This window comes from Cydia splendana, chromosome 4 (assembly GCF_910591565.1).
Source record: "Cydia splendana chromosome 4, ilCydSple1.2, whole genome shotgun sequence".
NCBI lineage: Eukaryota > Metazoa > Arthropoda > Insecta > Lepidoptera > Tortricidae > Cydia > Cydia splendana.
The window spans coordinates 9,570,280-9,587,490 of record NC_085963.1 but is presented as its reverse complement, the minus strand read 5'-3'; the positions used below and the strand labels follow the sequence as shown (position 1 = coordinate 9,587,490).

At 38.5% G+C, this 17,211-nt stretch overlaps 2 protein-coding genes across 3 annotated transcripts in view; one reads left to right on the top strand and one right to left on the bottom strand.

The window, feature by feature from the left end:
* The window catches only part of LOC134789834 (tumor protein D54), a 222,948-nt gene that overhangs the window by 80,499 nt on the left and 125,238 nt on the right, over positions 1 to 17,211 (top strand). The window lies entirely within an intron of this gene.
* LOC134789803 (mitochondrial ribonuclease P protein 1 homolog) lies at positions 1,486 to 4,354 on the bottom strand. 2 transcript variants are annotated; one of them, XM_063760453.1, is made up of 5 exons: positions 4,036 to 4,354; positions 3,580 to 3,797; positions 2,867 to 3,015; positions 2,214 to 2,580; positions 1,486 to 1,873 (listed from the first exon to the last, which is right to left on the bottom strand). In XM_063760453.1, exons 1-5 carry the CDS (start codon positions 4,169 to 4,171, stop codon positions 1,508 to 1,510), a joined length of 1,236 nt encoding a protein of 411 aa, XP_063616523.1. In that variant the 5' UTR covers positions 4,172 to 4,354; the 3' UTR covers positions 1,486 to 1,507. The 2 variants fall into 2 exon arrangements, with proteins under 2 accessions (XP_063616523.1, XP_063616522.1); XM_063760452.1 differs by having other exon boundaries at positions 3,580 to 3,800; positions 4,036 to 4,353.

Here is a 17,211-nt window from a genome sequence, read left to right as displayed (position 1 = left end):
ACAGACCAAGGCCACGCGGTTTGGGGGCTTGTCGGCTGCCGTGTAGCAGGGGCTTTATAGGGATGTACCGACTAGTCGGGAAAGCCGACTATCCGGCCACATTTGTAGTCGGCGATTAGTCGGCAAAAATGGCCGATTAGTCGGCACTTTATTAGTGAAAGAAAAACAGAAAAATAAGAAATCAACAGTCAATACTTACCATATGTTTTATGTTTATTTTACTAAATTACCTATTCAGGGTGCATACGAAAACTTTTGTTCATATAATTGACCGTTTGATTGTTATCGTATGTTGGTGGGCTGGTGTTTTCCTCTACAGGTCGATCTCAACTGATTCTCGTGTAATTTCATGTGCAAGTTCTATAGTTATTTTTTTTATTAGTAGGTATTCAGTTTTTGTTTTTGTTTTTTTTTTAATGGTGGAGACATGAGGAACTATTAATGTTATTGCAAAATTTAGAGACTTTAGTCAGGGCACGTTGCTCGTAAAGATGCTGACCACAGGGGATAGGTTCTTAACTGGCGATTACGTACGGGAAATAGAGCCTTGGAAATACCTCCTACAAGCTGTACTGACGGTCTGCTCAGGATCGCAAAATAAAAAAACTAAAGACAGAAATTAAACGAGGATTCTTGTGATAGGTCTTTGAACATGTAGAGAACACCTGTTAGCCAAGCTAAATTATGATGAATAGCGCATCCAAAGGAGCAAAACTATTGTTTTTCACCTGAACTTATACGAAACTAATGACTGGCCGACTAGCCGACTAGTCGGCCGACTAATCGGCCGTTCGAGCGCCGATTAGTCGGCTAGTCGGCCAAATCAATAGTCGGTACATAACTAGTATTTTATGATTTCGTTCCCAGGCCGGACGACCCGATAGTTGGTCGGGATCGTGGTACTACAGCTTTATATGACGAAATTATTGTGGCCCGGCGCGTATGTCTTGTTTGACCGGGTGGCAATGAATGTATTAAATGGAAGGTTAAAGTAGCGGTGTAACAAAACAGCCGGTGTAGTCGCGCCTCGGCCGAGTCGGGGCGCGCGAGGCACGTCTACACTGGCCGTTTTGTGCGCGAGGAAATTGCCTCGCGCGTATGCTCGCTCTGTGGACCCGGCTATTTAGGTGACAGTAGGCTATTATAGTTGGTCAAGCAGATCTCGTCAGTAGAAAAAGGCGGCAAATTTGAAAAATGTAGGCGCGATGGGATATCGTCTCACAGAAAATTTGAATTTCGCGCCTTTTTCTACTGGCAATATTTGCTTGACCATCTATACATACAAGTTAAGTCTGGATTGCATAATTGTAGTAAAAGTTAAAAAAAACTAAGTACTTACTTTGGTCCATATTAGGGAATGCAAATCGGTTATTTTCGGTAATTTTTTGTATGGAAATTATCGGTTATTAACCGAAACCGCGGTTATTTCCATACAAAAAATAACCGATTTGCATTCCCTAGTCAATATGAATAAAAACAAAATAATACTTTCTATATACTCCTATATTTATATACTGTCATCATCGTACAATGACTTTTTTGATCTTTTTCTCTTTTCAATAAATGAGTGTTGAAGCTCTTCAGAATGAAGTCTTAAATTCTTGAACACGTGTTTTCTCAGTGCTGGAGTACGTTTTAACTTGTTTTCCATGGCTAACACTTTAGTTTCCATTAGCTTTCGTCTTGGGACATGTCTTAATGCATATTCCCAGTCTCCCGTACTTTTTAGATCTAATAGTATTGGTACCATGTGGTTTATGTTCAGGTTCTTTTTTGAACCTGGGGCCCATTCTAGATATCTGTCAAGAGGCAGTTTTGCCATTTTGATTCCATCTCTCTTAGCTTTAGCCAGGGACAGGGGCTCATTATTTACCTGTAATAAATGTACACATGTTAGTTGCATATCTGTTTTGTTATTTGTATAAGTTACATTAGCAGTGCCTATGTTTATTTCTGACTAATATTTCTAAAAAATATTAAATACTTATTACATAGAAGTCTCACTTCTATGATCTTGTCTTATCACTTGATGTTTTTACATGTTCATCATGTTCTTATTTTACTTGAAATATATTATGCTATTATTACGGTCAAGGGCTTCTAACAGTAAGATTGTGTGATACAGTAGTTGTTATATTAATAGGTAGAGTTTGCATAAAACAGACTGCTCTGAATTATAAATACCAATACTGTTCTAGTACTCTTGAACATACCTTATCAACCATACAACCAATGATGTAAATGGCGTCATGGTCATACTCCGTCAATTCATTTCGACAATGTGGTGTGAGGTAGACTAATTTCTCTTTTGGGAACACATCCAAGTAACTGTCTGTGTGTATATTAAGAGGTATCCACGGCTCTTCAAGTGAAGGTATATTCTTGACTAGTTGTTTATAGAAGTGCCCTTTTAAATTCACATTACACATGTGTACATCAAATGGGTCTTTATGTATTCTGTTGTCACCGAAGACAAAGGTCATTTGTTTAGCAGCATTTACTGCTTCTCTATATATCATGTTGTTCTCATATGAGCAATCTATTACCACTTTTTGACCATGCATTATAGCTTGCAAAGCTCTGAAATAAAAACATAAATTGTATAAGAATGCACCACAAAGCTAGACAACTTGCAGAACAAAATTTTCTATGGCAATGGTCAATAACATAATGCCAACATACAGTGGCGGATTTGCCCTAAGGCCCTAGTAGGCCCAGGCCTAGAGCGGCAATATATTAGGGGCAGTCGTCTATAGAAGGGTGCTGAGAAAGGGGCGGTTAGTAGTTACTACGGGGCCTGGGGCCTGGGGCCTAGGGCGGCCAATACTGCAAATCCACCACTGCCAACTTGCATATTTATATTTACCTGTAGTTATCAAAGTGGTTCATGGACTGGTCCCGAATACGCAAGAACAATGATTGGTGTTGAATTCCATATAACATATCATCAGGAAATTCTCTAGTATCTTCAGGTTCTGATTCCAAAAATGCTTGTTTTCTAGCTTCTTTTTTTGCCTGTTAAAACATGCACATATTATAATAATGATTAGGTATGTATCCAGTCCAAATGCTTTAAAATTTATGAAAAACATTTAGCCATTTAGTAAAACTTATTAATATGTTTGTAATAACACCAAGAAAGAAAAACATTAAGTGGGGGTATAATGTTGAACATGCAGAAATGACATGTAAGTATATTCTTCAATATGGTGTATCATATTTTTTTAAATGTATTTTTATCAAGAATCACGAATAATTTATTCATGGCAAACTACATTTCATACAAGCATATTGTGTTACTTACAAATATTAGTGTATTTAGCAGGGGCCGATTCTCACCGGCTTGCCTGGTTTTGGAGGTTTGAGCAGAGTTGTAAAGGAAATATGTAAGCCAAATTAGCCCCGGCTTGCCTATGGATATGTTTGATGCGCCGCCATTGGTATTTCGTCAAGGTATATCGAGAGGAAACTATATATAGTTTACCACAAAATGGTCCCGCCTCAGCATAATGCTAACCCTAAAGTCAGCACTGATCCTTCCAATTGTATCATGATAATAACCCTTTTCTCAATACTTACTTTTTGGTTTTCCTTAGCTCTTTCAGTTTTAAACAGATACAAGAGGTAAGCATGTCTCTGATTTCTACTAGGTAGTTCCATGAGATGTTTCCAGTGGTGGCTCCGTAGCTGGTCCGGAGCTTGTCGGCCGTCTTGCCGCATCACTTCCACCTCTAACATCAGAATACGCAATTTCCTTTCAATCTCTTCATCACCTTTGCATATTTCGTTAATAATGTCTTCTGTGAATATAATAAAATTGTTTATTATATTGTAATCAAAAATACCTGTAAAACACTTTCTAAATTTACTTAATCTAGTGTTCTAGTTAACTAGGTGAGGTATACAAAATATTATAAATGAGCACTTGAGCACACATCACTAAGACTTAACCTCTTGTGTACCGAGATTATTTTTTTCAAGTAGTTTCCTCGTACGCTGATCCTCGTTACCGGCTACCTATAAAGAATGTCTTACCAGAGTAGTCCTCTGACTGCTGCGACAATTGACTGGCTGGTCGGAAGAATGTTTGCTTGATGTGAACAACATTTTTAGGATGCAGTTGTCGGATAGGTTGGCGCATATGATGTAAAATTGACCTTATACAGTACATTCTAAAAAAATCTAGGTTTTTTTTTATTTATCTGTTATTTCTGACACATTTAATTAGACTGGTAACGACGCGAAATAATGTATCTCACGTCATAAACAATAATAACGTTTTAATGTATTTTCATTATTAAAATTTATAGAATTTATAGAAATAAACATTAACTACACGGCTACGAACTTGACGAATTCGAAAGCGAGCTCGAGCTGTCAAAATTTGGAGGTTAGATTTTTATTTTTAAAGCCGTTCCAGACGGGCGTACTGGACTTTGGTCCAGTTTGAGGCCTATTCGATCGTCTGTAATCCACCGTTAAGTAATTAGTGAGAACGAGAAAAAGATATCCCATCAAAAACATAAACAAGTTCAATGCACGGACCTAGAGAGTAAACCGGACAGAGTACATTAGCCAAAAAGTGTGTCCACATGAGAAGTCAAGGTGGGCCGTTGCATCTCTTTCTAATTAGGGTGACCATAAGTCATATGTACGTGGGATATTAGGATAACATTGAATATATAGTTTGGCCAGGATCTTTTCTTATTCGTGCATAGTTATAGAGAATCATACTGTATTTTCGCTGTACTAGTATTATGGCCTGAAAAGAGATGGATATAGTTTTTTTTCTCTTCTGTAAAACGCTTCACACAACTTTAGGTACTTAATTTAGTTGTTCTAAAAGCTGTTGCTAATAGGCGTACTGGACCACGAACATGGTGGATCGTCAGGAATGTGGTCCGCCGTAACGTCTGTCTAGAACACGGGTGCGAGTGAGAGAGATAGAGAGACAGATATGCTGACAGAACCAGAGGGTCTACCGCGAACCAAGTTCGACGTGTTGCCTCTCTGTCACACTTACGTACGAATTTACAAGTGCGACAGAGAGACAAAATGTCGAAAGTGGTTTGGGGTAGGCCCTCAGGGCAGTGGGGGATTTTCAGTATTTGCCGTCCTAGGCCCCAGGCCCTGTAGCAAGCACTAGACGCCCCTTTCGCAGCACCCATCATATAGACTACCACCCTAGGCCCGGGCCTACTCGGCCTTAGGGCAAATTCGCCACTGCCTCAGGGTCGCGTGGATCCGCTACGCCCGTTTGTTATAGTTTTTAAGGACGCTTGTCACTGGAGCATAAATTAAATTAAAAAAATAAATATCATTTATTATCAGGCGACTAAGGCCCATAGATACATACCTTACAAACTAACATACGTACAATAGTAAAAATCATAAGCCCCCTCCACAGTGTGGCGGGTGTGGCGTCGATTTTCGCAGACAGCTAAATCGACTCCACACTCGCGTTCGCGGCTTCGCCCGCGATTCACGCACATAGTCTGGAGGGGGCTTTACAAGCTAAAAATTATTTCGGCGTCACCGAAAACCATAAACACCGAAGTTCGAGGATCTTTCTCTGTCACTGTAATTACTCCTTTATAGGAATAAAAGAGAAAGATGCCCGTAATTTGCGAACTTCCGTGTTCACGGTGGTAAGCCCCCTCCAGACCATGCGCGTGAATCGCGGGCGAAGCCGCGAACGCGAGTGTGGAGTCGATTTCGCTGTCTGCGAAAATCGACAACACACTCGCGTTCGCGGCTTCGCGCCACGATTCGCGCACGAGTGTGGAGGGGGCTGTAGACCATCTGTGCGAAAAGAGAAGAGTCGTGAAATGTAAAGAAACTAGTGATGTGCCGTTCCCAGTAAATTTTCCAAAGAGGGTAAGCCCTCATTAGCACGAGCGCTTTTTCAACGCGCGTTAAAAAAGCGTTTGAATGAAACAAATGGGAACATGTGTATTTGTTCACACGATGGTGGTGGCGCTTTTTATCAAGCCTTGTTTTTTTTTATTTTCGACTTTACGCGTTGGTCGTTAAATCGAATTTAGCGTGTGGACGGATTCAACCCCTTTTGTAACGCGCGTTGAAAAAGCGCTCGTGAGTATGAGGGCTAAATTCCCAGTAACGTTTCTGGTATCGTCCCAAAAGTCAATAAATTACGATAAACTTCTATTTTTCTTTTATTATCTATGTGTTTTTTTATTATTATAACAATTTATAAATGTGTCTGTAATGTTTAAGGACTTTGGATTTCAATTTTTGCAATTATTTATTCTGTATTGGCTCTCAAATTGGTGAAATCACCAATTTAAACATGCTGAAATAAATACATACCTATTTATGAAAACTTACGTTTAAGTACGTAATAAGAATTGTGTAAAACCATAAAGGAAGTGGTAAAACTGGTTCTCATCGTGCCGACATCATGGTCACCCTAATGAGTTTGACAATGTCTAACTTGTATTTTTATCGTAAAATGTAATAATTGTGGCTTCCTTGTGAAACGATATTACACAATTAGAAATTATTTCACTCCCACAACCTTTAACGCAACATTTCTTCACCATTTTTAAGAAATTTTGCATTCACGTGTTTTGAAAATATGTCATCAGGTTAGGGATACCAATTAATATTCAAACTTACTACTACAATGTCTACCATATCAAAATTAGTGTTTTTTATTGTTGTGCACATGCTTGGTTAAATCAGTTAATAATATTGACATCATAATTATTCACAAATTTCCTAAAAGATATCAGAACCGTACTCTGAATATAGCACTTAAATAATATAAGAAGGTATTTAATTTCAGTAGTATATTGATATAAATACTACCACAATGGTATATTTTTAACATTGGCAACATGTGCGAGTGAGACACCGCGGCCCACCTTTGCTATCTCAAGTGGACCGTTTTCTCTGTACTGGTACGAACGTCTTTCTGGCTCTGTGATAAGGTTCAATTTAGTATGGCAAAAAAAGTGACAGTTCACTCCTTCTTATAACTCCGTGACCGCACCAAGGTCGCGGTGCGGTGCGGTAGTGTGTTAAGGCTCTAATTATATTTGTCTGTGTGACTTTGCTAAGATTTAGTTTGTTGGTATATAAACTGTCCTTTACATATGTGACGTTCCACGGAAAAAGGTACCTTATGAGGGTTTCTAGTTTCGGAGATATGAAATGTTTTGTAAAGAGGTGAAAAAATGCTCAATTTTTTTTTATTGTGTGATCTGAAACCTTAATGCGTAACGTTTGTTTACCTGTTTTTATTTTTGTTATAAGTTAGTTATAAGCCTAGTAATGTCGTCTCAGAGTTTAGTAGAAAAGGTACCTTATGGAAAAAAGATTGAAAATTCCCAAAAAAACTAGTCAATACGGGAAAAGAAGTTTGGTAGAGAACTGTATTAGCATTCTGCAAAACGAATTTGATAATTTCAGTTCTGGTTGGGGCGCCTCGCAAATATTATAACCGTACATAGACCGACATCACAAATCCAAGTAAACTGCTATTATACCAAAGTTACTCTCGTCAAGTCTTTCTTAACTAGAATAATCTTCATTTGGTTTGGTCGCATGCAGTAAATCAGCCATTGGTTTGCTGAAAAATGCCAATACCCGACGCATTACCTTATGGAATATCTGAGGTCATTGAACCTCAATGCCGCTTATCTTCAATAGCAACCGAAATATATTATTGATAAGAAATAGACGATTTATACCATCTTAACCCCAAAATATTATTAGTTTATCCTAACTGTTCCATCATCACCATGCCTCATCATGTAACTTGACCACAAGGTACCTTTTCATTACATACAAATTATTGGTCTTTTTTAAGATTATTATGACGAAGAACTAATTAAATTTGGGGCAGTTTAATGTAAATTAATATTTTCTATTCATAAAAGATAAACTGTAATATGATTGATATTTTGTAGTGATGTATTATTAGATTTATTTCCATAAGGTACCTTTTCGTAAATGTATGGAGCAAATACTGTTATTGTTATGTAAGTTTAAAGTGGCATAAGGGGTTAAATATAGTATTTAGTTGGGGTTTTAGGATTTATTTCATTTGAATGACAGAATTTCTTTCATATGTGCTCAGAAAAATTGATTGTGTGTCACATTAAAAGTAAAAATATTCAATTTTGTGATTTTATATGAAAAAGTCAGAAAATACATTTTCACCTCTAAATCGGTATTGTTTTTTGCTTAAACTGTCTGTCAGTGTCGTTTTCTAATAGATAAAATTTAAATCTTGAGAGCTCATTGCAATCAATCGTGAAAATGAAATAAAACTTTATTTTCAAGAGATTGGTTAGTATACACATAAATCAGTCGATATCAAAAGTTTCTATTTGCATTACAGAACAAGTCGCAATATTTTTTTAATCTCAGATATATAAGGTATTATTATTTGTAGTCAACTATGTAACTTACTTCTAGTAGAAGAGCCGGCCGCAAAATTTTTAACCGACTTGATACCACGATGAAATGCACAATGGTTTCCCAGAAAAGTTATGCTAAGTCCGAATTCGATAGTCTGCCACGGCGGAACTTGCCGAAAGTACGAAAAAGAAGGCCACTTCCGGTGCGAAAAAAGGGGCTGATTTAACCCATCTGATACCGAGATAGTAGTTATGGCAGCAGTTAGAAATTTACATGTAGACACAGAAAAGCGAAGTCTGCCACTATTTTTTTTGCCGGAAGTGCTTGGCAGACGCTCTCAAAGGTGACCATCGGGACCCCTAAATTAACCCATCTGATACCACCATGAAACCAATGCCAGTCGGTAGGTATGAACTCTCATGTCAGGAATATATAAGTCTGCCAAGGCTTTTCCTGCCGAAACACCATGGCAGACGAGATTATGTAAGCAAGGTCGCCATCGGTTACCCTACACTAACCCATCTGATACCACCATGAAACCAATTCCATTCGGTAGGTATGAACCCCCATTTTAGGAATATATAAGTCTGCCAAGGTTTTTCCTGCCGAAACACCTTGGCAGACGAGATTATAAGCAAGATGACCATCGGTTACTGTACACTAACCCATCTGATACCGCCATGAAACCAATTCCAATCGGTAGGTATGAGCCCTCATTTCATGAATATATAAGTCTGCCAAGGCCTTTCCTGCCGAAACTCCTTGACAGACGAGATTATGTAAGCAACATCCGCATCCGTGGGACCGGTATACGTGATTACTGTAGGCTTATTTATTACTTTATGCTTTTACATATTTGTATATTATTATGTTATTAATGAAATATATTTATAATTTATTAAACCTATACCTAATACATTGGGAATTCATTACCTGCTTACGGCAGTAGTAGGGAGTAGTGGGTGAGTTCTGGCTCACTTAGCCAGGCCAACAGTCCCTCCCCCTTTTTTCCCTTGTTGAGGCCCTGCAACCTTACCTTGAACCCAACCTAATGTCATTGTAGCTCGAATCTAACCTAATCTTCTCATTTTTATTGCTTTTAGAAAATATTCTAATAACAATTATCTACTTTTGCAAAGTTAAATGTTGAATTCTTTATTTCGCAAAATGGAATTTTAATGTGACTATAATGTATGTGCAATCTACTTAGAAACTGGGTTTAGAAATATAAAAACACACATTTTATATAGGATAATAAGTTTATTCAAGTAATATTCTGAACATATGAGATATAGTAACATCATTACTTATTCTGTGTACAGTGGAGAAAACATGCAAGTTGACATTTTTCGTTTTAAAATAAAGATAAACTAAACAGTATTTGCCACAAACCGATGTTAAAAAACTTTGCAGTTGTTGGTTGGCATAATACCATCTCTTACAATTTCTCTTCATTAACATTTTATGATACCTTCCTGTTTTTATTTACTTATTTAAATTTTTTACTTTTTATGTGATCGGTACTTCATTTATTTTAGATTTTGGGCTAATATTAGTTTGTTAACCGACTTCCAAATCTCAAAGAAGGAGGTTATCAATTCGGTTGTATGTTTTTTTATTTTTTATTTTTTTTATGTTTGTTACTCTATATCTCCGTCATTCCTGGACCGATTTTGAAAATTAGTTTTTTGATTGTATGTATATGCATACAGATTGGTTTCGTTTTTGTCAAAACCCAGTTCTGATGATGGGATCCATGAGGAATCGAGGGAACTCCTCAAATTTTAAACGCATACATATAGTGATTTTTGGGTTTTTATCATCAAATTAAGCATACACATTCAAAAAAGTGACATTTGATGAAGTGCAACTGCTGATGATGATCAGAACGGAACTCTTCAACGACGCATAGTTCACGTTTGGCGATTTGTCGTCTTCGTTATGTTTGTTAAGCAAGTCAAGTTTTTAAGCCACATTTTTGTCAAGCTCGAGTTCTGATGATGGGATCCATGAGGAATCGAGGGAACTCCTCAAATCTTAAAGGCATGCGTATAGACATTTTTGTATTTTCATCAGAAAATCAAGGATTTTCATTAAAAACTGGCGCATTTGATGAAGTGGAACTGCTGATGATGACCAGAACAGAACTCTTCAACCACGCATAGTTCACGTTTGGCGATTTTTCCTCTTCGTTATGTTTGTTAAGCAAGTCAAGTTTTAAAGCCACATTTTTGTCAAGCTCGAGTTCTAATGATGGGATCCATAAGGAATCGAGGGAACTCCTCAAATATTAAAGTATAGATTTTTTTTATATTTTCATCATAAAATCAAGCATTTACATTAAAAACTGTCGCATTTGATGAAGTGGAACTGCTGATGATGACCAGAACAAAACTCTTCAACGACGCATAGTACACGTTTGGTGATTTCTAATTTCGATTTTGACTTGGACTGCGACCCGGACTCGGACCCAGAACCGGACTCATACCCGGATCCGGTTCGGACCCGGACTCGGACCCGGACTTGGAATCGAACTCGGACCCGGACTCGGACTCGGACACGGACTCGGACTAGGACCCGGACTCGGACTCGGACCCGGACTCGGAACCGGACTCGGAACCGGACTCGGACTCGGACCCGGACACGGACACGGATTCGGACCCGGACTCGGACTCAGACTCGGACCCGGACTCGGACCCGGACCTTGACCCGGAAAACCACTATAATATATATTATATTATAATTATTATTATTACACGTAAATTTGTTCACGAAGAAACCGTGTACCGACTCTTCATGCCATTATATTTTTAATTTGCTGTTATTCTCTACAAATCGACACTAAAAGTATCAAAATATCAAAATATGGAGTTCCGTTTGAGAAAGAAGCAAAACAATTTTGTCTTTGACAGTAATTGAATTATTGTGTGATTTTGAAAGCTAGACAATTCAAGATTTATATTTTTACTCACAAAGACAACACAGAAATTCAATCTCAAATGTAAACCTTCGAACAATTTCCATACATTGACGACATCACTCAAAATTCTTCTTCAAGTCAGATGCCCGCTGGGGCTGCACCGGAGCACACGTATAATTCTTCAAATAAAAATGACAGCTTGATTTGACATTAAATCATATACGCACACGAGAAAGTATACCAGTAGATAAATTGTATTTCAAAAAATAGGGTACATAAATATCAGCTCGCGTCTCCTTTAAATTTGATTTGCTGTTATTTACGGGTCATAATGGTTGAAAACCTCAGTAAACTATCTTAAAACAATACGATTACAGTCGAATTTAAGTATTATGTTCCTTCAAATCAAAACTCGCTTAAAATGAAAAAAGTTTAAAGACTCATCCTTTACTGATTGGGATTGATTTTCATTTTGCGTCATTTTAAAAACGTATTTGACTTCTGTACGTCAATTAATTTTGATGACAATTGTAATCTTGTAATATATTATAGAACTTTTATCTTAAAATATTGCCTATTAACAGGAAGCGTTATGTAATTCGTATAAGTAATACCTGAAAGTCTTGTACCTAGATCTGTAATACCATGGATTGCGACGAATAAATGATTATGATTATGCCATTCGTTCCGTCTATATGTATAATGCGTGTACGTGCTGTTCTCTGAAAATCTTCAAGAAAAAATAACGGCTAGACCAGCACGAAGTACTAGCGAGTTTTTGCGGCTTTGGAGACCGAGATAAAGCTTACAGGCCAATACCGCTGTGGCCTGGTTATTGTTATGTATACCTCTATGTATCGAATGTTTTTAAAAAAAATTTACTATAAAAAGCAATGTTTTATTTCGATTAGGTCTACATTTTGTGCATATTGTATATCTGAAGTATTTTCGTACTAAACTTGAAACTTTCGTTGAAACTAAATAAAATAATTATTCCTAATATACAGTCACCTGCAATTTATGTTACACAACACACAACGAAGGCCGCAAAAATATCTGACACGATCTTATTTGTAGAACCATAAGAGCATGACATATATTTTTGCGGCCTTCGAAGAGTAGGTACCGGTCATTATCACCAACTTTGCCCGCATTTAAAAAAAAAAACACGAATTTCTCAAAAAAAAAACAAATCGTAATTAGTGATTGCAATCCGGATTATTCGAAGTTCAAAAATCCGGATTTCGGAGCGTTTGAAAATCCGTTTTAAAATTCGGATTTTGAAAAGAAAAATCCGGTTTTTCGGATTTTTTCCCAACAGTACTAATTTGCTCAAAATTAATGCTAATGCGAAATAAAAGTGGTGCACATGAAGTGGTAACGCGGGAGAGCTATTGCCAGATTTGCCAGCCGGGCATTGCGCGTCGCGCACTCGCTCGCACCTGTATGCTTGCCCCGCGTCCGCTTTTTTTATTGGCGTAGCAGCTCAAGTAACAAAATTTGGTACTATAAAAGTCCTGAGAACGTTTTGGAGCGTGCTAATTAGTGTTCATGATTAGCACTATAATGGTGTTGTCTTCTTCTTTGTCGTCACACTCTTGTCAGAGTGGTCGTGGTCGTCATGTCAGGGCCGGTGGCAAGCTTCACAATCCGTCGCCATTCCTCCCGTACTGTAGCCCTTCTTGTACATTCATGGCGTGGTTCATTGAAAATGGTGTTGTAAACGTTTACAAAACCCCAGATACGCCCTAGTTTTATCACTGATTTATTCTATAAACATTACATAAAGGCTCTCACGGTGATAAATCAGCTCTATGGTTGAAATGTAAAAGTGACGAGAAACGCTCTTTAGTACTAAAATAGTGCTGTCTGCAACGTTTATGTCGCAATTTGGAATTATAAAAGTAACCGATGAAACATGTTTATAGTGCTATTTTGCACCGTAAACGATTCCAGTGATCTTTTTTATCATACTTGCGTCGTGGGTGCCTAAAATATTAAATAAGTTCATTCGCCATTGTTTCTTAAAGTGACATTTGTATTTAGGTAATAAAAAGGATGTACTAAAAAGCATTTGTGGACCGTTACTATGCCGGTACATTGTACATGCGAAAATAATTGTATCGATAGAATCATTATGCTGATTTCAAATTTGACAATGCACTCTCATAATTTTCATGTTTTAATTAAATTAAAATTAATAAAATAAGGACTTGTTCCAACTGTGGCTGCTATAGTACACATAGGCTCCAGCCGTGCCATTATGGCATGTGCTATTATGGCAGAAAACAGCAGCCATTTTTTAAGTTACGATTTAAGTTATTTAGCAACGTACCAGGTAACTTTTATGGTACTATATAGCACTATAGAAAAACTTTCATGACTTTTAGAGAACTCTTCTAGCCTTATAGCGATGTTAAGAGAGCTTTTAAAAAGCTAAAACATTACGTAATGGTCGTGCAATGTCCTTTTATAGTGCAGATTGATCCTCTAATGGTGTTTACGATACTGCTACAATACTAGTACTATAAAAGTTACTTTGACGCATTATTAGTGCAAAATAGGTACATAAAAGCATCCGTAAAGTCGTCTATAGTATTAAATAGTACCATAATCGCTTTTTGCATGTCTATTACAGTGCAGCACTTTAAAGATTCTTTTGTATGATCCTATAAGCGTTCTAAGAGCTAAATTATAGTACTTAAAAGGTCTTTAATCTTATAGAAACAAAACGCTTTGTTAAAAACCTTTATAGTACAAGCAGTCACAATGGTTACCATTATAGACCTACTATATCACTGTTTGGTGATAAAATGCCTTAGTTATAGAACCTTTTGTTACTTGAGAGTGTACGTATGTATTTTGTTTTTATTGGTTTTTAAAGATTTTGTTATTGGCGTAGCAGTGTACGCATTCTGTTTTTTTATTTTTAATAAAAACAACTTAATTTGATTGTTTGTTTCACTTTGCCTTTGTGCCACATATTCCTTTCTTAAAATCCGGATTGAATCCGAACTTCGGATTTCGGTCAAACCAAAATCCGTAAATCCGGATTTGAAAAATGTTCACGGATTTGCAATCGCTAATCGTAATTACTTTTTTTGCTCAGCACGTCCATTGTGATCAAACGCATCAGTTTATTTGAAGAAAAAATATTTTTATCGTGTTTTTACCCATTTTTTTGCGTTTTAGAGGGTGGGCAAAGATATCCGGAGTTTTCGCCAACATTGCCCACGTCAATTTGGTATTCAAATACAGCTCGTATGATGATGATGTCTAAGGATCACTGGTTTTGGGCAATCCTACCATTCCCTGTTAATAACTTAGCGATAAGTGTAAAAACTTTTAAATAAATTTGCTGGGCAATGTTGCCTACCCGTTTTTGCTCATTTCCATATAAGGCTCGCCTAAGCATTTTACAAAGGCTAGGGTTGTCACTTTTGAGAAAATCTGTTACAATAGTTTAATGGCCAAAAATATAATTTTTGCTGTGTTTTCATTAGTTAACGGGATAAAACATCTAAGTAAAGGATAATAAGACAAATTAAATACAGTATATATTTATAAACTTACTTTAGTGTACAAACATAACCTTATTTTACATGCGAAGTTGGGTAAATTAGATGAAAGTGACAACCCTAATCCGTTTTTGGTGGTGGGCAATGTTGGAATGGATGCCAAATCACCGGATTACTTTGCCCACCGCTAAAACTCGCTAAAAATTACAAACTAAAGATATCTTATTGATACTGTTTTAAGTTAAAACTTTTAACACCCCCTGGCACTGATTAAAATAACCGACTTGGTTTCACATTACATCTCAAAACTTTTTGAAGTGAAAATTTCTTTAGCGGCGTGTAATAGTGCCCTTGCGGCCTATTTGCTGAATAAATGTTGAAGTTTGAAGTTTGCATGCCAAGTTTCGTGCTTTCTGCCGGATGGGACAGGATTTAGGATGGGTCAGACCAGGACCGCATTTTTGCAGGTTCATCTTTTATTAGCCAGACTCTACCTCCATACTAAATCGAGCTAAGGAGTCGCACTATAAAGAAATATTGAACATTTTCTTTCAAGTTGATATACAGGGTGTCCATGCATTAGGGTATTTATATTCAATATTCAATAATTTATTCATAAAATCAATACAATTTTACACGTCAATGGTATTTAGAACCAGTATACAAAGTATCATAACAAATTACGATTTTTTTACTTTGGAGCAACCTGTATGTGTTAGTAGCTCCTGAGGTAATAAATAGTATGACTAGATTTTGCCCTGTGCGCGGGGCCCGAGGGCCCCGCGGTCTTCTTGTAGTTTGTTGTTGGTGCTGTTGTTTTTGTTGTAGTAGTAGTAGTAGTAGTTTGTTTTCCAAAGGGAAAAAGAAATAAAGTTGTACTTTTGCTAGGACGAAAAGATCCGCGTGAAAGCACTACATTCCCGCAGCTCGGCCTGGCCTCGCGTGCTTGGGAACTCGTAAGGGACGCTCCGGGCCTTCGTCCTTCGCTGGGTTTCGAAGCTCAGCGTCGGGCCTTCGGCCCGCCGCTTCGCTTATTAAAACAGTTGGGAGGGTTGGTTTTGCTTCGGGGCTTAAGCGGGAAGTTGGAGCTTAAACACGACCCAATAGGAAAAGTGTCTTAGACAAGCGAAACGGCGGGCCGAAGGCCGAAGGCCGTAGGCCAACTTCCCCCTCTCGTGTAACGCTTCGGGCCTTCGGCCCTACGCGGAGCTCGGCCCTCGGCCTTCGCGAGCCTCGACGCTTCGCCGTCGGGCCTTCGGCCTGCCGGCTTCGCTTATCAAGACAGTTGACTTTGTAGAACGCTTGGGGGAACTGCATTCACGCAGCTCGGCCTTCGGCCTCGCGTTTTGGGAGTCGGGGTGGAGGCTCCGGGCCTTCGGCCCTCCGCCGGGGTCGGCCTTCGGCCTCCCGGCCTGAAGCTCGCCCTTCGGGCTCGCTTAACACACTTTTTGTATAGGATTTTGCTTTGTTCGTCATTCCCGCAGCTCGGCCTTCGGCCTCGCCCAAAATTACTGGGGGCGGGGCACGCTTGGATATTCGGGGTGAAGCTCCGGGCCTGACGGCCCTACGCGGGGTCGGCCTTCGGCCTCCCGGCCTGAAGCTCGCCCTTCGGGCTCGCTTAACCTACTTGGAAATTTGAATTTTGCCCTTGTCGCCCGCCATTTTGGATTTTTCCAAAAATTTTTTTTACATGGTAATGCTGGGCCCCCTAGCTCGCCGCATGCCAAATCTCAGCGCACTCGGACCAACTTGAAAAATTAAAAAAAAAGTCGGCAATTTTTTAAATGCAGTTTGCTGTGTTTCGGGGCCCTCTATGACATTTGGTCGAGCACCCCCCACCTACCTCGCACCGTTTAAAAGTTGCCATACAAAATTAAAATGACCATTATTTCCGCCATCTTGGACTTTTTCCAAAAATTTTTTTTTCATAGGAATCTAGAGGCTTCTATCTCTCGCCATGCCAATCTCAGCGCGCTCGGACCAACTTGAAAAAAAAAAAAAAAAAGTCGGCCGTTTGAAAATTTTTAAATGCAGTTTATTTTGTCTCGGGGCCCTCTATGACATTTGGTCGAGCACCCCCCACCTATCTCGCACCGTTTAAAAGTTGCCATACAAAATAAAAGGGGCCATTTTTTCCGTCATCTTGGATTTTTTCGAAAATTTTTTTCCCATACGAATCTAGAGGACCCCGAGATTCCGTGACCAAAATTTCAGCGCGCTAGGACAAACTTGAAAAAATAAAAAAAAAAGTCAGCCATTTTGAAAAAAAATGGCGGCGTCAAAAACTGCCAGGGACCCTCTATGACATTTGGTCGAGCACCCCCCACCTACCTCCCACCGTTTGGCCGGGCCGTCGAACATTTTTCTGACCGGAAGCGGTAGGCC

Excerpts from the sequence above, each read along its gene's own strand:
- LOC134789803 (XM_063760452.1), bottom strand. The coding sequence starts at position 4,171 with ATGTACTGTATAAGGTCAATTTTACATCATATGCGCCAACCTATCCGA. Across the intron at positions 3,801-4,035 it reads GCAGTCAGAGGACTACTCTG|AAGACATTATTAACGAAATA; the intron begins GTAAGACATTCT and ends TTATATTCACAG. Across the intron at positions 3,016-3,579 it reads GAGCTAAGGAAAACCAAAAA|GCAAAAAAAGAAGCTAGAAA; the intron begins GTAAGTATTGAG and ends ATGTTTTAACAG.